We start from the raw sequence: 23,189 nt of genomic DNA on the forward strand, positions 1-23,189 counted from the left end.
AAAAACAAAATAAATAAAGAAAAATAAAAACAATATCGCATGGATCCTTGGTGCCACGCATGCCTTTATGGAGATATGATGGGAGAAGCTCAACTCCCGGTGGTCCTCACTGAGGCCCCTCACCCTCCCCTCCCCACCCCACCCCAACCCGCTAGTCTCCACCACGCCAGCAGAGGGAGAGCTGTCACTCGCAAGCAGCACCACCCTGTTCACCCCAACAACCCCTCCGCCTCCCCCCCCCGCTGCTGGCACTCAGTCCGAGGGACAGTGGTAGCTGTTGATCCACAGCAGGTCGTCCAGCACGCCCCAGTGCAGGTAGAGGATGGAGCCCACCACCAGCACGTGCATGATCTGGTGGCTGTTGCACCAGTAGTCGAAGAGGCCCGGGCGGAAGCGCTCGGGGATGCGCGTGATGTTGATGACCCCGCCGAGCACGGCCAGCGCGTCCATGGTGAGGAAGTGGCGCAGCGAGGTGGGGCTCCCGCCCCCCACCCCCGCCCAGCGCAGCAGGAAGAAGGAGAAGCGGAAGAGCGCCTGCCAGGCGAAGGAGCGCAGGCGCCGGACGCTGCTGCGCGCCGTGATGGCACAGTAGATGGCGTAGCTGGACAGCAGGATGTACACGAGCAGCGCCACCGTCCGCGTGAACGGGTAGCAGAGCAGCGTGCTGTACACGATGGGGAGGGCACCTGCAGGTACACACAGAGAGAGAGAGAGAGAGACAGAGAGAGAGAGAGAGACGTTCGAAAGGTGACCTTTGGGTGTTACGACACGCCGATTCACATAAAACTGGATGAAGACTGGGGAAGAAGAGTTTGCTTGGTGGAGAGGACAGGGTTTTCGGTGGTCAAAAAAATCAAACAAACAGAAAACAACCAGAAAAGGCAGGACATAAGAGAGAGCATAGGATAAATGATAGAAGTGTAGGAGAGGGAGAGTCTAGAAAAGGTGAGAGAGAAGGGGAGTCTAGAAAAGGTGTGTGTGTGTGAGAGAGAGAGAGAGACATTTTTTACAGAGAATAGACATACTTATGGTATATTACTTGTATTCTTATGTGTATGTGTATAATGTATGCATGTGTACAGTGTATGTATTATCATTCTGTGCTAATGTTACACTATGATATACATTTGTTTGACTGCTTTGGCAACATGAATGTCTTATTTGTCATGCCAATAAAGCATCCTTGAATTGAATTGAAAATTGAGAGAGAGAGAGAGAGAGAGAGAGAGAGAGAGAGAGAGAGAGAGAGAGAGACGCATACACACACATAGGGCTTGACACATGCACTCCCAGGAGGACCAAAGTTGTATGACTCATCACGAGCAGTCTCGGGTAAACAGGGTCGCGCGGTTCTAAAAACGCAAGAGCAGCAGCTTAAGCGCAGAAAATGTATACAGGATTTGCTGATTGGTGGGCTCCGAGAGACGCGCATGGCACTGCACCAGGCTGCTCCAGTTCCCACTTAATCGCATGCACAGCCTAAATGTCTTACACCGCACACCTTGAACACCAAGGGCAAAACGCAGGCCGTGAACAAGAGCCACCACCGTGCATGCAGTTGTGCACCTGTTCAAAATCCACACAACGTCCATGAGAATACAAGGCATTGTGGAATGAGTCAACACACAGTTGACTAACTTTTTGCTGAAACTTAAAGGGACACTTCACCGATTAGCATTAAGCTTTGTATCTTTAGAAAACCAGTCATGTTTTTGATTGGTCGTGCATCATTCCCTCAGTTTGCCTTGAGATGGGAGAAATACGGATTTCAATGAAACCCATGAATAGGACTTCCTGCTTTCAATGATGTAAAATGATAATTTTTTACATAATTGACCGTTCGCAAAAGCCGCACCCCCTAGTTATTGTTACTACGCCCGTCAAACAAATGAGAACAGACGTTCTACAGGGCTCAAATGCGCCCAAAATGTATTGGGAAAATATAGGTTGCACTGGTGCACCTGACGCTGCTTGGGTGAAAGTATACATTTCCTTCGCAAGTTTCATTGTAGACGTTCAGTTTTATAGATGTTATAGCCTCTAATGACCGTCAACCTCTTGCTAAAAATGATCTGTGTGGATAGCAAAATAATCAATCAGTGCATTGACGGGCGAACAGCTAGCAGGCTGCTTGCATTTCCTACTACGGGATTTAGGCTTTAGGTATGCTGATCAGTTAGTGTTCTAACTTTACTACTTTCATATTTAATGCTATAAAGAACCACAACTGTTAACTTAAATCCAGTTTTACAGATTGTATGTAGGCCTACTTAGCTACTTATTGATAATTAATATGCTAGCTTTGCTTACCTTCGAGCAGACGTAACCTCCAAGCAGTTTTGTACAGGTATCTTTCAACACTGTTCTTCACGGTAAAATGACATTTTAGGTAGGTAACTAAGTTAGATACACTTAAGTTGTGGATGCTTGTGTTTCTTTACGAATCCGCCGTCTTAGTGTGTAAAGAGATTAATGTTAAGTGCCACATACACGATGTAAGAGGGTGATAAGGTGTCGTTCTGATATGGAAAGTGATGAATCTTTGAGACATTTAGCTGTGATTGAGGTCTCCCACACTTCTTAATCCATTGTTGGCATCTTTCCACATGGGTTTTGGGCTTTGGAAAGGCGAAAAAACGCCCCCACCCTCTAAACTTTCGGGGTACCTGGTTTATGACTTTCTCGTGCCATAGGCGCATCATTGCACCGTCTTGCTGAATTCGCAATGTTTGACGGACGTCCTTCTACTTAGTTACCGTTGCTGAGCTAGGATTGGACAATGGCCGTTCGAGGGCGGGGTTTTGCGAACGGTCAATTGAAAGCAGGAAGTCCAACATTGAAATCCGTATTTCTCCTATCTCAAGGCAAACTGAGGGAATGATGCACGACCAATCAAAAACATGACTGGTATTCTAAAGATACAAAGCTTAATGCTAATCGGTGAAGTGTCCCTTTGACTAGAGTTCAGCTAAAAACTGGAGAAAATCAATTTAATCAAGAGAAGTCAGTATTGTCAGTTCCCAGAGGTCATACACAGAAGTTTCATTCACAGACACACAAGGCATTCCCTGTGAAGGGGAGGCCGAGGCTACTGACACTGATCCCTGTAAGAGCAGGGCTGGGCGATGCTGGTAGGCCTCACCAATGTGATCAATCCTTACAGGAATTGATTATGCAGGGTGTGAAAACAGACATAGATGAAGAAATGGAGGAAATAAAGACAGAGAAAAAAGACAGAAAGCAAGAAAGAAAGAAAGAGGGGGAAAGCAGTTTGAAGAGACAACTAAGCAACAGCTACAAACAACCTGAGAACAACAACTAGTGCCAGGGCGACGGTGACAGCATGAAAATGAATGCATTCACACACAAACACACACACACACACACACACACACACACACACACACACAGCAAACAGGCAAACAGCAAACAGCACACACACACACACACACACACACACAGGAGAAAGACATTAGAGCAAAGGACAGTGGGCAGAAACAAAGACCTCCAGTGTGAGTGTGGGGAAGTGAGGGGCCCGGTACTGGGGACGGCTGCCTGCCTGCACAGAATGGTACGGAGAGGAGAGGAGAGGAGAGGAGAGGAGAGGAGAGGAGAGCAGAGGAGCGGAGAGGAGAGGAGAGGAGAGGAGAGGAGAGGAGAGCAGAGGAGAGGAGAGGAGAGCAGAGGAGAGCAGAGGAGAGAGGAGAGGAGAGGAGAGGAGAAGAGAGGGGAGAGGAGAGAGGAGAGGAGAGGAGAGGAGAGGAGAGGAGAGGAGCAGAGAGAGGAGAGGAGAGGAGAGGAGAGGGGAGAGGAGAGGAGAAGAGAAGAGAGGAGAGGAGAGGAGAGGAGAGGAGAGGAGAGGAGCGGAGAGCAGAAGAGAGGAGAGGAGAGCAGACGAGAGGAATGTAGAAGTAGAAGTAGCAGCAGCAGCAGCAGCAGCAGCAGCAGCAGCAGCACTGGCAGGCTCACCCAGGGTGTTGATCATGCAGATGCCGCACATGTCCAGGGTGAGGAGCGTGTGGTAGACGGGCTCGCCGCCCTCGTGGTTCATGAACAGGTGGTAGAGCACCGAGCCCAGCTGCGGTGACAGGCAGGCCAGGAAGTGCACCACACCCAGCCACGTCACACTGATCTGGGACCAGGGGATGTTGAGAGGGAGCAGCACCAGGAAGCATAGCAGCGGGATGCCTGGGAGTGGGACAGAGAGAGAGAGGAGAGAGAGAGATGTCACTGCTTTGAACCACTGTACGTCTTTTGAAAATGTCAAAGCTGTACACAAAAGCAGAACAGAGGAGGAGGGAAGTAACTGTGAACTGTGAAAACACAGCCTTTGGCCATAGAAACGTTAGTTAAGCTTGCCCTTTGCCCCATTCCACACACTTCATTCATGATCACGAGCAGGTTTCTGTGTACTGTGATGCGTCCAGAAAAACAAAACACTGTACAGATTGATATCATTTATTTTACAGTGAACATCTAAATACACTATTAATCTCTTTAAATTAGAGGAGGTCACAGATTTTTTTTTTTTTTTTAACTTAGCTGTAAGCCACATTGCCTTGAAAGGTATATAGATGTCTTGACACATGAAAAAGAATGGCATTGTGAAAGCACTGGCCATCAATGACCTTTGCATGTCCTGACGGGCCAAATTCCTGACCATGTCAGCAGGCTACACATCAGGCAGGCCCAGGCCAACACTTCTGTGAGTCAACCCTGCAGTGCTACTGTTACACCTGAGCCAGGTGGTGATGTTATGGCCCCTGCTCATTATCCTTCACCACTAATACCCCACGACTGCCTCCTTAGCCAACAACAGCAGTTCAACAGACTGGGCTTAGCTCTTGGAGAAAGACATATAGGAGCTTCAAAGTGGAGAACACTATAACACACATCTCTTTATCTCTCTCTCTCTCTCTCTTGTTCTGATCATCTCTCTCTCTCTCTCTCTCTCTCTCCTTCTCTGTGTCTGTTATCTCATCATTAGTCCTGCCCAGGTAATGACTCCAATGCCATATCACACATCTATTTTGAGAGCACTATCTCCCCGGCCACAGCCCTCTTTTACTATCACAGTTCATTCAACAGCACAGACCTCACCCATCACACAGAGGACAGCCTAAAGCAAATGTGCTGTGCACTTAACTATGTGTGTGTGTGTGTGTGTGTGTGTGTGTGTGTGTGTGTGTGTGTGTGTGTGTGTGTACGTGTGTATTTGTGTCTGACTCACAAACTATATGTATGGGAAGGGACTACCTAAGGACAGGATGTCTCATACGGAATCCTTCAGGACCTTGGGGTGACACGTGTTTACAGCCGGCTCATGCACAGAGAAACACTGAACTATTTAAGTTAACTGATACGCAAAACACCCACATTATTGCGCTAATCGCATACAGTACAAACGCAGTCCATCCAAACATACCATTACGCTAATTACATCCAAACTCCTACTCAAACATACCACTGGACAGACGAGGCTCAGAGGCACATACCTACAGGTTCAGACACAATACAAACACCACACCCCAGCACACCAGATCTACACAAGGTTTCATTTGTCTTGCATCAAGTCTTGTCCTTAGACAGAGGGATCCTGCCCTCGGCTTCTTGTCAAAATAAAGTGCTGTTAATGACCATAATAAGAATTGTGTATCCACAATAAGCATGGATAATATTTGAATGAAACCACGGTTCTTGTCAAAACAGCTTGATTGGTCTGTTTCGTTAGAGCAGAGCAGATTTTACAGCAACTAGATCTACTGTAACTGTAACTATCCAGTGCATGCCTAAGTTGGTGTGGGTGTAACAATGCGTTTCCATGGGAAAAAAACCTTTCACACCCATTCAGGCTGAGTCAACATTTTTCGGGTGGAGTAAATAGAACTGCCTTGTCTGCTGTCAAACGCTCTGCGACATGATATCACCATGCAACTTTTCAAACGCAAATTCTCAGACCATTCAAATAGAAAAACTAGAAAAAAGGGAGAATGACTGACATTTAAAATGTACTGACACATTGTGGGACATTACTTCCAGGTCTTTCATCTAAACTCAAGGCCTCTTACTAAAAACACGTTCATACAGCTATTCATTTGTTTCATGAAATGTACTGGTCCCTCATGTCAACACCTACACTCACTGACTGACTTTGTAGCTGTAATTAGACTGATCAGATTAGATTTGGAATTGTATACTACATCTTTAATGACAATCACATTGTATATAGTCACTCTTGAAAATGTGCAGCCTATAACAGCAGGCTAGTGACAATAATTTAGACAACATGTAAATAAAGGCTGATGTGGTCACAGGATGTTGCATACACATTTACATATGGTCTAACTCTGTGTTTCAGCCACTCCCTCCCTCTCTCTGTTCTCTCTCTCTCTCTCTCTCTCTCTCTCACACACACACACACACCAAGTTAAACTTTTTTTAAAGTTCATTGCAGAATGTATGAGAAGTGTACTTACCATGCGTGTAGATATTTCCCAGTTCATTGTGCAGATAAAAAAGACTTCGAATGCAGTCTTGAACCGACGATATTGGTCGATATCCAGTTAGAACATATTTGTTAAACTGAAGATGTGGAGGTGAATTTGCCCAGTCAAGTAATCTGGGTCCATTTAAAAATGCCATAGCAACCAGCACTGTTAGGATAACACCTCCAAAAAAGTAACCAAAAGACTGTACATCTATATACAAGAGGGACACAAAAATTGTGAATAACAGTGTGTGTAACACCGCAGTCATCGATCTGCGGAGTGCGGAATAACAAAAGAGCTTGTGAACCTCCGAGCTACATGACTAACTGGCTAGGATATAAACGTCCTCGCAAACGATATGGGCAATCAGGTAATTCAGTGAAGCACTGACAGCCCAACGACAGGGTTATTACAATCTCCCCTAAACACTGGTGGCCGTGTCATCCGCACGGATTGACGAAGAAACGACTGACCACATACATGATGTAAACCCACTGTGTGTGATGTGACATAGCCTTCTAACATTTAACGCAATCTATCACACCCGTACAAGAGGTTTTACCCAGAGATTGATACGTGCCTGCTTCGGTAATAATCGAGTGTTACAGCTAACAATGGCCCAGATCGTCCACACCCGGTAGTGTTCTTATAACTCAGTGGCAAACTGAAGAAGTAAGTTGGTGCCTGTCAGCTGATGATAACATCGTTTCAAAGTAATTTCCTCAAATAACTCATGAATGAGTCGTTCAAATTATCAGTCCGAGAAGGCTATGCACTACAGACCCTGCGTCCACAGCAGATTCCCTTATAAACCTTCAAATCACACATGATACAGAAGTAGGCTGCAGCCAAAACGCACGGACTAGATGATGGGGAGCTGCTTAACATGTCTTAAAGATGGTCAAAAGGTTCCCCGCTCCACACTGATATGACAGGTACTTTATAATGAATAAATAACATTTTACTAACAATCTAGGTACCACCCTCTGTATTGTACAAATGCAGAGCTATCTATTTCGATAGCTAACATTATACAAAAGCTTATAAGTCTGTGGGCACCATTCCAACACTAGGACACACGTCGAATAGAGAAAAGTGTTTATTTCTCTAACTATTATGGTATTATTCTAGGTGGATGGATGAAAGTTTAAACGACTCGTACATCTATACCGTGGTGACCGATGATGATATTCTGTCCATAGGACAATTGCTGACAGACAATCTGCTTCCTCGCACAGCCATGGAGCTATCCAACAGAACCACTAACGTTAACGTTACAGGATGGATGAGAGGTAGCTATAGCTTACAGTGACCGTCCTACTGCAGGGGAAGACCAAAGTACAACCCTTGCTTAATTAAACCAAATCCATCGTGTGTAGCGACAACGCTTATGTTAAGTTATAGCGTAATTTTAGAAGACCGTTTGATAATTATACATTAAATGCTACCTGTCAAAAGCTGCCTATCTAAGCAAGCCTGCTAGTAAGCTAGCTAGCTACATACCGTCACCTTGGTACTGCTGACGAGAAAAAAAGAGAGAGGGTTTGCGGTCAGGTGAAGATTCACTTGGAACCTTACTGCCACGACATGTGTTCCAAAATCTTTGTTAATCCAAGTCATAAATGATAATCAGTATTCCAGTTGCTAAGCAGTGACAATAAGTTATCGGTCAGCTGAGGCTAGCCATCCGAGGTGTCGGAGCCAAGGCTTCATTCAGCGCTGTAGCTTGCAGAGATTTCCTTTGAAGCGATCCGATATTTCGAAGCAAGATAGGGCTATTTTAGTTTGTAATGGACCAATTCTTAACTCACAATTATACCCCCAAATCTCCATGCATCTTCAGTCCCCATTCCCTAACCGGCGCTGTCCACTACGAGGAAAAATTAAGCGCTGCAGCCCGGCCTCAGATTCCTCTCGTGGGCTGATGCCCGGCGTTGAGCTGCGGCGCTTTCATCCGTCATCCGATGAGGATGAGGGACGTAGGGAGGGGGAAGGAGTTGAATGAACACATTGACCTCAGACACTATGGTCCTTGCGGTTAGTGTAACTCATATCCGTTGACATGAAATTTCACAATAGGAGGAAGGCTCAGTCATATTTTCAACCAAAAACGAAGATGTTTGTAGTTGTAGCCATGCATTTACTAAGGTTAATGATGTAGGAGCACACGTGGTACCATTTATTCCCAGGTCTCTTGAAAAGTGAATATGAAAATAGCTAACAACAGCTATAGGTAGTAAGCTATGGGACTGGTTAGTTTATGTGCTGGACTAATAAACCTAAAATAAGGCGAAAGGTGTAGCCTTCTGTTCATTGACTTTTCCCCAATTTTCCCCCAATTCTATGTAGGTGAATATCGCTGAGATCTTGTTCATGAATATTGCCATGTCAACATAATATAAATGGCTGAAATAGTTACTTTCGTCTATTTTTGTTATATTCAGAAAAAGCATGCTTGGTCATTAAACATGCATTTTCTAGATTTATTTCAGTTTTATATAGGCTAAGAAAATGCCAGCTGCCATGTCTCCAGCACTATACATTAACATTCAAAGTGCATGTAGTAAAATATAAAAAATACAAAGCTATTTGCTTGTTTTGCTAAACAAGATATTACTTCAGAGCATTGATAATAGAGATAATTTAATGGTTTGCTAAAGAAGAGGAGCTTGTGTCCCTATATGATTGCCCACAATATTGGTAAAATTTGCCCCTAACAAAGACCATCCTATTAACATTGGGACATTTCATTTCTGTCTTCAGGGTGGGAAATTAATTTGCTGAAGTTAGGTAGCTGACCTTCTTGATACATTTTCTTTGTATAAGTATGCTTACTTACTTTGCCCAAGCTTAACATATCCATCCTATTGGGACAAAATAGGCTACTGTGTGCCATAACTTATTTGAATGCAGTATTTTCATTCAACACGAATTCCCAAAAAAGTTTGGACTCTTTGTAAAATATTAACCCTATATTAAATTGAGAATAGGCCAAAGACAACATACCAACTGTTGAACGAGAGAAATTTGACTATTTCATGGAAAATGTAACACATACTGTATTTTCAATTTGATGCCAGCAACACGTCTCCAAATAGTTGACGGGGGCAAACAAAAGGCAGGAAAAGTTGAGTAATGATAAAGAAAACAAAAGGAGGGACATTTCACAACTAATTAGGTGAACTGGAACCATGAATGACGTTTCTCATTTCCTCACTCTGTGTAGTCCTGTGTGGGCAACTGATGAAACAGTAAGATTTATGTTTCTTAACATCACATTTTTAGGATTTCATCATCTACAGTAGCCTACATAATATCAGCCAAATGAATAGGCTAAATGCAAATAATATAGTTAAAATATTCAGAGAATCCAGAGAAATATTTAAAACAAGGGACAGGGCTGAAATATTGGATGGTCAAGGTCTTTTGGACTTCAGATGGCATTGCATTAAAACCAGACCTTTTAAAGTAATTGTATGGGCGCAGGAAAACATCTGATAATTGTCTATGAGAAAAGTGTAATGCTCCTTTCACAAATGCTAGTGTAAACTCTACCATGCAAAGAAGACATTTTATTTAGACATGATGCAGAAATGCTACCTCTTATCTGAGCCTGAGCTATTTTTAAACGGACTGAGGTAAAGTGGAAAAAGGTCCTGCGGTTAGACCAATCAAAATTTGCCATTATTTTTGGGAATCATGGACTACTCTGGGTTAAAGAAGAGATGGACTTATCCAACAAATCCAACTTGTCATAGTGATCCATTCAAAACCCAACAGCCATGACGGTGGGGAGGTGCATTGGTGTCTGGCATGGGCATTGTGGCATCTGGAAAGGCACAATCAAAAGTCATCCAGACTTTTCAGGGATAAAATATAAACATTCCCCATAGAGAAAGAGTCCGGGTGCTTAAATGGCCTGTAGTCCAGATCTGTGAAATTGGGGGCATCATGTAATGAAAAACATGACTCCAGACTGTTGAGCAGCTGAAATCCTATCAGGCAGGAATTAAACATTTCATTCTCAACACTCTAGCAACTTGTCTCCTGAGTTCCTGAATATTTACAGAATGTTGTTAAATGAAGAAGTGAAGCAGCTCAGTGATAAAAATGCCCCTATCTCAACTTTTTTGAGACATGTTACTGCAATTCAAAATGAACATACCCCCCCCCCCAAAAAAAAAAAAAAACAATAAAATTTCTCTCTGAAATTAAACTTAAATTGGTACATCAAATTCTTACTAAATCATTTCAAATGTGTAGCAATCTTGTAAACAAAGGTTTCAAGTGCAGTTGTTTACTCAATTCCACACATCCAGGATCAGCAATGTACAGTATCTGCATGCCCGTGTAGGGACATTGTATATACGCTTCAATTGCCTCTTGACCAGACGGACCTGCAGAACAAAACCCAAATATGCTGTAAGTTCTTATGGGTATATGATAAGTTAACACATACAAAGAATAGAATATTAAGGCCAGAATGTATGGAAATTGTTAGGGCTGAATAGCACTTTCCGGTGTGTAGGTGAGATGACATGTTACACATACAAATCAATTGAAGTAATAAATCATCATGTAGGTTAGATGCAAAATTGAATGATGCCCATAATATGAAAATAAAATACCTGTTTTATTAGACAAAAATGGAAGTACAATGCAGTGCAACAACATTATCATGTCCAAACTAGTGCTGTACCATGTAGTGCAATACTTTTTTTTTTTTTTTCAATTTCAGAATTTCAATTTCATTTCCATAGGCCTAAGAATTGCAAATAATTCCTCCAAAACTACAGTTTGACACTTGTACAGTTATTTTTTGTAAGGGACCAACTCACATATAGGCCTACTTAGTACATCCACAGAGGCTATAAGCCACTAAATTACTTGTGAATAAGGAAATTCGGATGATTTTCAACCCCATGTGCCAGTAAAAAACAAACTTGCTACTTGCTAGACTAATACATGTCGGCTTTGACCATTAGAGCAACCCGCTGGGTAACCTATTTGTTAATTGCATGCCTGTGGTAGACTCGGTGTGAGCATTGAGAATAGCCTAATGGCTGAAACATCTGCTCCCCCTCAGTAAAAAAACAGCAAAGACTTATGTCTACTACATATATTTTTTCAGAGTGCGAACCTTTCCTGCCTTTTTCTGATATATTTTGGTTTGACGCACCTGTTTTTAAAACGACTTATAGTACATCTAGAGCGCAACAGTACCCTACCATCTGACCATTAGAGCATAGCCCCCGGAAATGAAGCAATGGTGGTCACACAGGCCTGGCACAGCACTTAGGCAATAATCTACAATGTAGCCCAAATAGACTACAAGTCCAAACATGGCCACAGAAGTGTCTCTGAGTTCATTCGCCTCCAACATACTGGGTGCTGGATTTGGCTACTTTCAGGCTGAGGATGTTGCACATACACTATATGGACCAAAGTGTTGGGACATTCAATCACTGAATTCACATGTTTCATTCAGTTCCACTGGCACTATAAATTCAAGCAATCTGCACAAACATATGTGAAAGAATGGGTCTTTCTGAAGAGCTCAATGAATTAAAGTGTGCTACTGACATAAGGTGCACAAATCAAGGTGCAAGGATAAAGGCATGGTTCGGCGTTTTGGGTGGAATAATTTGACTGGTACAGAGCCCTGACCTCACCTGATGACCTGATGAACCAGTGGAGATAGTGAGCAAGATGAGTGAAGGGTAGCCAGTGGGGGACGTTGATGTGGATGTCAAAATGCCCAAAATGCCCCAACAAAAAAAAAACATGCATACTATTACACCATACCCCCTCCCCCACACTCACACACACATATGTACATCCCCCCTCACCTCCCAACAAACACACACAGACTCACTCCTGCCCCCCTCTCCCTACAAACACACACACACACACAGTCAAACACTCAGGCCCTGTTTACACGACAACGTTTTTCTTTAAAACTGTGTTTTTTTTCATCAGTTAGGCCTTGCGTTTAATCACACACTCACATAGTCACACCCACCAACCCACACACACACACACTCAACCCCCTTCACACCCACACACACAGGTATGCCTTTTAAAACAAAACATATACTACAGCATTGTAATAACCTCCTGTTAATGTAATAATGTGTTACATTATCAGATATAGAGATTATTACATTATTGGGAAATGCACTTTATTATATTATCATGGATTATTACATTATTGCATGTTTTTAATTACTATTATTACATTATTAGGTTCTACATCCCCTGTAATAGCTATTTCCCCGGGACTGCCTGGTTAGCTAGCCTGGATGCCAGCCGAATTTAGCCCCGTCCACAACATCTAAGGTCGGGAAGTTCGGTCTGGATTTGTTCCGTTATGGAGCAACTACTGAACCAGAGCTGTTGGGACCAATCAAACTGTATGATGATGGACAGATGAGCAACAGTTCTTCGTCTATCACGTCATCTGAGCATTTTGTTTGCAACAAAAAACCCTGGCTAGAAGACAGACAGATGGCTTCTAAGACCCTAATGGAAAAATGCATATTTTTATTACGATTTGGCCTTTCATTTACACGAAAATGAAGGTATTATCATTGAAAATGATTATTTCTGAAAACTTAGTTCAAAGGGGATATGTGGGGAAACTCTTTAAACAAGGGAAAACAGTGTGTTTGCATTGTGACATGTTGTTCCCTTGTTTGTTTGAAATCGCACATAGTCCATACCTTCACATCTTTACAGCATGATTTAGCTTTTTTTGTAGGCTACTTTTGGTCAGCTTATAGAATACATTTTACAATGTATATCACAGAAAAGGTGTGCATACTGTATGTCGGGGTCAGAAAACTAACAAAGAAAAAGTTGTATTAACATCCCATTTAGCTAAAATAACAGTCCAACATTACACTGTTTATCTGGAATATTATTCCAGACGACTGACATTCTAATGAAAATATCTCGATAGTCATATATCACATATGATCACTTAAAGTTGAAACTGTATTTCCAGACAGATTATGATGTAAACCATTAACTGTTCATCAGCCTGCAATTTTCAATGAGACATGATGAACACTTTTGGGTCTCAGGCCTTGCAAGGTGGCAGAGTGGCCACCAGGAGTCACCAGGACTTTACCTCAGGCAGAGCCAGGCGTATCTACAGTATATGGCTCTGACCTCAGGGAGCTGCAGGTAGCCACTCACATCCTCTATCCTCCTCACACGGCACACCTGACTGTCATCGTTGGAAGTGTGAACTGGCGAGTCATTGGTGGTTAGCAAATCGTATTTTTTTCCCACAACACCATGCTCTCAGAAGGTATTTAAGCAGAATGAAAAGAGAAGTTTAAAACATTTATTTGGGTTTCCACACAATCACATACTTACACTGCATGTTAATAGAAAGTGTGCGGTAAGGTTTTGAAGTTTTTTTGAATAGGATTGCCTTCACACTGGGTCCGGTTTTATGAACCCCATCATAAAAAATTACAATCCTGTGAACATGTTTACCACAGGCACTTGCAGGCCTCGATACAAATTTACAGAAGTGCAGAATCTGATGGAAAGAGTTCAGTAGGTACAATACACAGGAAGTAGCCTACTTCCTACATGTTTCACACTTTTCCAAAGGGTGTTTCCCTCATATGGATAAGGTGATACCTTCGGTTGGTCAATGTCAGACGACTATGACTTGTAAAAGTGTTAGCCCGTGCTAAAAGTGTTCACATTGTAATTTTGTTTTATGACATGTAAATTTGTTTTGCACTTTGTAAATTTGCACCGGCAAATGTAAATTTGTAACTCTGTTACACTCCCCGATAAGTTGTTTTCTGCTAGAATGGGATTGCCTTCACACTGGATCTGGTTTTATGAACTCCAACAGAAACAAAATACAATCCTGTGAACATGTTGAACATGTTTACCACAGGCTAACACTTACAGTACAAGTCTCGATACAAATGTACGAAGTGCCTTCTCTCAGGGTGGTGTATAGTCGGGTCATTGTTTTCGGGGCTTGTGCTTGGCCTGGTCACATTAGCTATTGTGTGCTTCAGTGTTTTTGTCTAAATCTAAATATAACTTCCTTTTTCACACCTCTCAGAGGGTTTTTAAAGATTGACAAGATAAGTTCTTTGCGTTTCCACACATGTACTACATGCCACAATGAGTGTAGCATAAAGTAGGCCTATGTATGTAAGGTTGATTTTGTTGTACGATGGATTGTCCACTTTTGCCATTGTAGATAATTATGTAGCCTAGAAATCTAGACGCCCCATAGCGGCAGCAAGTCTAATTTGCTGCCGGGATAGTGCAACTCTCCATTGACTTGGGAGCTGGAGAAATGAAACTTCTATTGGGCAATCACATCGTACATCGTTGCATGGAAACCGTTTATCCCCTCTGATTGAGCCCTGCCTAAGGTGAGTTCCCAGACCTTACAGTACAAGTTGTGGGTCTGGCTCGTTAGGATAAACTGTATGAGTAATGTTAAATATATATTATTATTAATATTAGTAGTAGTAATATAGTACTCATATTATTAGGCCTATTATTATTGCACAAATTGCTGATCATTTGACCTTAGAGCTAACTCAAGTGATGCCTTTTAAAAATGTAGACTGTTGTGTTCTTTTAATGTGCCTGCAATGTTTGTGATGTACAATATCCCTATATGTCATGTCATGAGTTTATTTGTCAAATGAAGACAAATGAACTACAAATGTTAGCAGCTACAGTGTTTCTGCTGGGTTTTAAAAGGTCTGAAGAAGTCTACATTGATAAAAATAAGTCTACATTCTTTGAAATATTGCACACTATGTCTTGCATTGGCAAAATAACATTGTGTTATTATTATATTATAAAAAAAAGAGGACAAGACTAGGCTACAAAGACAACAAAATGCAGTTTGTGTATAACCAGAAGTGCAAAAAAGCAGAAAGTGCAGTATGGACAGGTGGTGCCTATAGGCAGGACAAGAAATATAGAGCAGTTTAGCAGTATACATTTGGTATAGAAGGTGGTTTAGAGTAATTTAAATTAAATATACAGTAAATATGTACAGTGTAATAGCAGTCACCTTATAAGAGCAGGGTAAATATGAACAATGTATCAGCATGCAGATATGTGCAATGTAGTAGTAGATAATATAGATATACTGTATGCAGTGTATTAACAGAGTAACTGTGAAAATGCTGCACGACTTACACAAGCGTCGCTTGCCCTGGATGGCATCAATGGAGGGAAGTGAGGAACCGGTGATGCGTTTGGCAGTTTTCACCACCCTCTCCAGTGCTTTTCTGTTATGAGGAGAGCAGCTGCCATACCAATCTGTGACACAACTGGTGAGGATGTTCTCAATGGTGCAGCGGTAGAAGTTCACCAGGATCTGAGGAGAAAGGAGGACCTTCTTTAGTTGATCTCCTCAGAAAGAAGAGACGCTGGTGAGCCTACTTGATGAGGGTAGAGATGTTGAGAGTCCAAGAGAGATGTGGACAGCCAGAAATTTGTAGCCGGTGACACGCTCCACCTCAGTCCTGTTGATGAGAATGCGTGTGTGTGCTAGCTTTAGACTTACTGAAGTCCACTTTGGTGCTGAGAGCCAGATTGTTGTCAGTTGCTGGACCTCTTGTAGGCCGTCTCGTCGCTGTTGCTGATGAGATCAATCACCGTATATAATCTACAAACTTGTTGGTGTTAGAGCTATGTGCAGGTGTGCAGTCGTAGGTGAATTTATTTAATTGTTTATTTAGATACGGACTGTGGAGTGCATATTAATGGGGTGGTTCGGAATTTTGGACATACAGTATGGGCCTCATTTCCACGTTATAGCCAGTGTGACTGATATTTATTAGTGAGGACCATTTTCAGCACATTTCATCCAGTCCTTCTAGCTGCAAAGTTTGCTCCATTGTAAATATTACACTGGCTAACTTGAAAATGAGGTCCTATGCTATGCCCAAAATTTTGAATTTCTAAAGAATCGATATTATATCAAATTGTGATGAAACTGGTGATTTTACACCCCTATCACAGCTATGTTGTGCATACAGTACACTGCAATTACAATTCTCACCTTTGGTCTATGTGTGAACATGCACTTTACACATGGCTAGCAACTTTTCATAGGCTATTTAAACAGTGACAAGAGGCATTTGGGTCTGGGGTTCTACAACCACTTCTTCATAGATCTACTGGAAGCCACGGTTTTGCCTGTGCATCTGTAAGGTATGGTTTAGATGTTTTTGTTCAATGGATTGTCCACTTTTGCCATTGAATTGTACGAGTATGTAAATGTTAAAGATATATACAGTATTTACAGTTATTGACAGTGATTTAATGTTGACTTAATAATGAATTGAAATGAGGTAATAATAGACTACACATGATAGAGACCATAAAATGGACCATCCACAATCCCTTTAACACCAGTGATTTTGATAGATCCGGATTAAAACCGATTGCCAACATTTGTTGTTTTTGGCTGGATACATGAAGGCCAATGTAAGATATGTTCAAACACCTTAAACTCAAAACAACTGGTAGGCCTACTGTCTAGCCTATGCCATTGTGTGTGTTAAAATGTCAAATGCAGGCAAATGAATTCTGCTTACTACACCGGTATTATAATATAATATAATAATATTTGATGTTCATTATAGAATGCTTCGCTCAGCTTTACCCGTTGTGCCATGACATTCATCCAAACTCTTGTTAAAGGGATATTCCGCCATTTGTGGAAATACGCTCATTTTCCACCTTCCCTCGAGCAAAACAATTGATATTTACCTTGTTCCCGTTCATCCAGCCATTCTGTGAGTCTGGCGATACAACTTTTAGCTTCAGCCTAGCATAGATCATTGAATCGGATTAGACCATTAGCTTCTCGCCTGCTAGCTTCATGTTTAAAAGTGACTAAGATTTCTGGTAATTTTCCCATTTAAAACGTGTCTCCTCTCAAGTTAGAAAGTGCAATAAGACCAACTGAAAATGAAACCTGGCGTTTTTCTAGGCTGATTTGACATGGAACTACACTCTCATCTGGCGTAATAATCAAGGCAACTTACAGCTACTGGCACTACTACTGCTTGTTGTCTATGGGGACTATTTTCAGATGCTGCGTATGATATCACTGCGCCTATGGTACGTTTGCAAGTTGCCTTGATTATTACGCCAGATGAGAGTGTAGTTCCATGTCAAATCAGCCAAATCAGAAATCTTAGTCACTTTTAAACATGAAGCTAGCAGGCGAGAAGCTAATGGTCTAATCCGATTCAGTGATCTATGCTAGGCTGAAGCTAAAAGTTGTATCGCCAGACTCACAGAATGGCTGGATGAACGGGAACAAGGTAAATATCGATTGTTTTGCTCGAGGGGAGGTGGAAAATGAGCGTATTTCCAAAAATGGCGGAATATCCCTTTAAGTCATTGTTGTGTGTTGTGTGTGTTGTCAACGTGTTTATGTCTATTATACGCTTATGAGGGGACATATTAGTGTATAAGCTAAAGATCTGTTCAGGCCTCTGTGCTGGTAGCAGCAGCATCATACTCCCTTTTGTCTTTTGCACTCCACATACACTTCACTGATCTGCACAACACATTTGATTAACATTTTATTGCTTCTCATTTACTGACTTGATATTCTTGATTCAGATTATGCTTTAATTGTATTATTTTATGCTTTAATAAATCATTTTTGATTTAACGGTACAAACGGTGTGGTCTCCCTTCATGTCATGGCTACTCTGAGCTAGGTAGTCGTGACATAATACAATTTAAACTATAATTATGAGATTTATGTTATGTTTTAACAGAGAACATTTACTTTGCTAACAACTGATTTTCTTTCATATTTTTGCCATATCAGCACATCAGCAGGCAGTGATGTTCCTGACCGCCACCACCATATTGGCAGGGGTCATCCTGTTCCTGCCCAACCCCTCCCTCCAGTCATGCATCTCTGGCACAAAAGAGCGCTGCCAAGGGGCAGAAATTGCTCCGGGGTCATCCCTAGCTGGTGAAGGTTTTGATATTACCACAATGGAACGTAAGGGAGCTTTTGTTATCGACATGGACACCTTTGAAACTCCAAACAAAACCTGCACCCTCTGTGCAAACACCTACCGTGGAGGGAAAATGCAGAAAATTCCTACATCTGTTATTAACTGGAGGCCTCTTCATAAATGTAGCATGGCAATCAAGAGCGAACTACTGGAATCTGCCTTGTCAGTGGCTGATCATGCTAGCAAGAGTGTGAAGAACAATTGGAAGATTGGTCTAGGTTTGAGTAAGGGAGGGTATGGAGGTTCACTAGCCCTTTCTGGAACACACGCAAAACTGACCACAACCGCCATGACGAAGAGTAAACAAGACCGTTTCAACTTTGTGAGTCATTCAGTACATTGTGGATTTTACAGGTAAGTTTTCTTTAAAATACTTGGTATCTCACTAGAGAAAGCAGTACTGTTACTGATGGAAGCACCTAGTGATTTGTTCAAAGTTTAAACTTCAAACTAGAAATGTGTATCTCCGTCGAGGAGTTGCAAGAGTGGGCTTGCTCACCAGGGGGCAGTGATGTAAACGCCTGAACAGTCCCCCATTCATTTCAATGGGGAAACGCATCTGGTGGAGCATGGCGGAACTACAAGGGTCTAAAAACGGGAATACCGGAAAAACAACAACCGGCAGCCATCCGACATTAACAAGCAACCTACAAGCAACCTGGATCGGGCCTGATTTTTCAGTGTTTGAACCGCGTCGACAGCTCAAACGCTCTAGGAGAAGAGGCGTTCTCAAAAAACGGGCAAAGAAGAACAATAGATGAGCTTGCCTTGCAGCAAGCCCACTAATAAGTGTCCACCCACCAGGAGGAAGACGTTTGGCAATTAATCTTGGCCAAACTCTTTGCCAAAGACTAGCATAGCAAAACGTAGTCATGAGTATGGTTCACAAGGCTAATTGCATTGCATGTAAATGCAATGGTCTGTTATCCCTGTTCTTCTTATTATTATCGGGATAATTATTCTTCTTCCGACCAAAATCAACGGTTAATGACGCTAAAACCACTGAACCGTTTGACGTCATTCAAACACTCATACAAAGGTCTTGTAACGGAGATTTGATGAATGTATTTTTCACATTTGTGAACTTTATACTTTTTGAGATATTTACAACAAAATAATTAAAAACTCCCATAGAGTTAACGTTGAGGCGCAGATCTCATGATTTTTTCCTTTAGTGCAGGGAACGCTTGCTGGAGAATGAGAAAAGAGGGTTGCATTGCAGATTACACTGCAGGGTGATGTAGGGCTTCCACCCCTAAACTGCGATGGGTCTGTCTACAGACAGACATGGTGCAATAGGTGCTTCATTGGTCGTCACGCTGGAGGTGCTTCCCATAGTGAGATACCTCGCTCATGTTATCAGAGAACCGTGGTTATGTCAACATATTCCCAACATATTCTGTTAATGTGGTATGTGAGTGAACAAGGATGAATGATAGTGTTTTTAAACAGACTACAGAATGGTTGTCCAGAAGCTTTAGTAAAATGGCGACTGAGGTCAATTTTGTTTTTGAGACTCTAGCATGTAATTGCATGGAACATTAGTGAATTACTGAACACTAGACTATGTTTTGATAAAATAGTGCACAATGGTATATAGGGAAGCAAAAGATAGTGATTATGATGATGATATTTCTCTTGCAGCTACATGATCTCAACCAATCCAAACTTGGATCAAGATTTCAAACAAGCCGTGGAAAAGCTCCCGCAGATCTACAGCCCAAGTAACAAAGTGGCTTATGATGCTTTCATTGACACGTATGGCACTCACTTCATAAACAAGGTATACGTCTACGTCTAAGTCTAGTAGCGAATGCAACAGTATAAGTAATATACTTTATTGTACATGTATACTTACATGACAGTCTAATAGCATGGCCCTGGCCTTTCACTTTTAAAACTGTACTGTAACTATTAAAGATTACATTTGAAAAACACTAAATTATATCGAAAAGTCGAAATTATGTGATAAAAAACTCATAATTACGAGATAGAAAGTAGGCTAACCTAATAAGTAAACACCAGTCGAAGTCGCTTTGGCTTGAGTCTGATGCAAAAGTACATTGAGTACATTGAGTCTGATGCAAAAGTACATTGAGTACATTGGGGAGTATTTCGCTTTACCACAAGTGAAATGCTTGATTTGTTTGCTGTTTCGCATGGAGCTGTATAAACCCTTAGAACCCGATTGACGAAGAATGAGTGTGACAAAAAACACACTCATTCATCTCCAGTCTTGAGATTCCTGCATGGTATCCAATTCAAGACTATATTGCATCCCAATTTGTTTGACAAATAAACATGTTTTGCCTTTACTTTCTTCACTGCAATGCAGTAAAAAGTTGTCATGTGTGCAAATACAGGCTAATGCACAAACTCGGGTCAAGTCAGGTCAGATCCGTTTGTGTCGTAGATATGGAGCACAGAAAGGTAATTGTTTGCTAGGTTAAGAGTACTTTAGTTGTACCAAAATGCTAGGGTGCGTCTAGATTTCTAGGCTGCCAAAATGTAAGAAATATGATGTGATTTTCTGTGAGCACACATTTTAGTACAACTGAAGCACTTCTCTTCAAGTGCTTGTTAACAGCGATGTCAACAAACAGGAAACTTACTGTATTTGCAGACTTCAAGTAAGCTACTGCGCAGAGCATACATCTGGCACATTAACATATTGATTTTAGAAAACAATATTGTCTTAAATAATTTTGCCTTGTGAGAACTTTCAGATGTTATTCCTGTTATTTTCAGGTACAGACTGGTGGCAAAGTAGTATCAATGACCAGTATCAGGGAGTGCAAGGCCTCCATGATGGGCTTGAGCTCCGATGAGGTGAAGATGTGCCTCGGTGCTGAAGTTGCTGGAAAAATCCCATACAAGGTTGACATTGACCTTCGTGCAGAAATGAAGTTCTGTAACGGAAAGAAGGAGATAGTGCAGGGGAGACAAAGCTTCTCAAATGTCTTTCATGACAGGTGAGTCGGAGTGAATTTAAAATTAAACAGCAAACTTTCCATGTTGGCCTGACCATACAGTAATTTCCCTGGTTATTTTTTCCATGTTTTGGGAATAGGATCACAGAAATCTCCGGTGGGCAAACAACAGAAGGTGAGCTCCTTTTCTCTGCAGATCGAGATGCCACTGCTTACAAAAAGTGGCTTGCATCCCTGCCAGTGAGCCCAGATGTGATCTCCTACACGCTGAAGCCCCTTCACCAGCTGATTCCAGATGGAAAGTTGAAGAGAGAGCTGAAACAAGCCATCAAAGACTACATCCTCAGCAGGGGCGCCATGAGGGAATGCTCTGGCCACTGCAGCCTTGGGAGGAGAACCAAGCCGAGGTCCTGTGAATGCCACTGTCAATCTCACAAGGGGCTAGGAACCAACTGTTGTCCAACGCGCAGTGGCTTAGCCATAGTTGATTTGACTATTATTAGGGGACAAGGTCTGTATGGGGACACTCTCTCTGGTACTGATGGGTATGTGAAGATCTTTGATGAGAATAAAATACTGCTTGGCAAGACATCCATAATTCAGAACAATAACAATCCTTACTGGAACTGGGAACTCAACATTGGTGACATGCTGCTGTCTGCAAACAGCAAACTCAAGATTGAAGTGTGGGATGAAGACAACAGATACGATGATCTCCTTGGAACATGCTTTGCAAAACTTCAGTCGGGGGGTGATCAAGGTGAGAGGGTCTGCTCTCTTAGATATGGGGTGGTGTTCTACAAGCTGAAGGTAACCTGTGGTCCGAGTCTGAGTGGCCCATCCTGTGCTGAATATGTGAGCTCTCCCATGGACAGTCTGTTGGAGAAGCTGTATGTCTCTCGTCATGCTCGTCCCATTCCAAAGTGCATGCTTTCCCAAATGGGACTGCGGTTGGATGGGTACACATTCAATTACACGCTTACGGATCACAGCTCAGTTCTGAATGGAGATAAGGCTGACTTGCTCTAAGTTCAAGCAAAAATGTTTCAGGATCCCCTCTTGTCAATGCAGCTAGTTTGTTTTGCTGGTCAGGGTATTAGTCTTATGCAATTAGACTGATCCACAGGCTTACTGATCAAGTTATATGTGTGCTATCATCAAGAAATCAAAATAAAAAAAAAGTTAAAAAGAAAACATAAAATACCTGATTACATGAAATGTATTTACATTATATTCACTTAGTGTGCATTAATTACTAATAAAGCATAATAAAGCAAGCAATACATTTACAATTTGTAACTCTTTTGTGATATGAAAACCACACACAAGTGACACTTGACCCCAGCAAAATACATGCACTTTGGTCATATAGTTGGCAAAATGACTAACTGACTAACATCACACTATACCATCTTTATCTGAATATTATTCATGGATCAAAATTATATTCTATTGACATGAATTTGTACTGACATCAACTATTTATTGTTTTATTGGGCAGCAATGTAACATGAGAATGAACATAGTTCCATTTTAGTCTCAGGGCTTGCAAGGTGGCAGTGGGGCCACCAGGGGACAGTCAGGGCTGTCAAAGGGTACAACATAATAGGCCGCAGTGCTCTTCCTCCTCCATCCTCCTTACGTAGGTTGGTTATCGTCTCTAAATTGCTCTTGGTTTCATTGCTAAGCCACATGCATTCTCATTGAATTTCATA

The 23,189-nt window shown here is 41.9% G+C and overlaps 2 protein-coding genes across 2 annotated transcripts; one reads left to right on the plus strand and one right to left on the minus strand.

The window, feature by feature from the left end:
• Nucleotides 1-252: 252 nt before the first annotated feature.
• paqr4a (progestin and adipoQ receptor family member IVa) lies at nucleotides 253-7,738 on the minus strand. The gene is made up of 3 exons (XM_062531087.1): nucleotides 6,477-7,738; nucleotides 3,970-4,188; nucleotides 253-686 (listed from the first exon to the last, which is right to left on the minus strand). The coding sequence occupies exons 1-3, from the start codon at nucleotides 6,754-6,756 to the stop codon at nucleotides 253-255; spliced, it is 933 nt and encodes a 310-aa protein (XP_062387071.1). The 5' UTR covers nucleotides 6,757-7,738.
• Nucleotides 7,739-20,004: 12,266 nt separating this feature from the next.
• LOC134075876 (perforin-1-like) lies at nucleotides 20,005-22,639 on the plus strand. Its single transcript, XM_062530908.1, has 4 exons — nucleotides 20,005-20,024; nucleotides 20,189-20,327; nucleotides 21,293-21,516; nucleotides 21,615-22,639. Exons 1-4 carry the CDS (start codon nucleotides 20,005-20,007, stop codon nucleotides 22,501-22,503), a joined length of 1,272 nt encoding a protein of 423 aa, XP_062386892.1. The 3' UTR covers nucleotides 22,504-22,639.
• The last annotated feature ends 550 nt before the right edge of the window (nucleotides 22,640-23,189 follow it).

This window comes from Sardina pilchardus, chromosome 3, assembly GCF_963854185.1.
Source record: "Sardina pilchardus chromosome 3, fSarPil1.1, whole genome shotgun sequence".
Lineage (NCBI taxonomy): Eukaryota > Metazoa > Chordata > Actinopteri > Clupeiformes > Clupeidae > Sardina > Sardina pilchardus.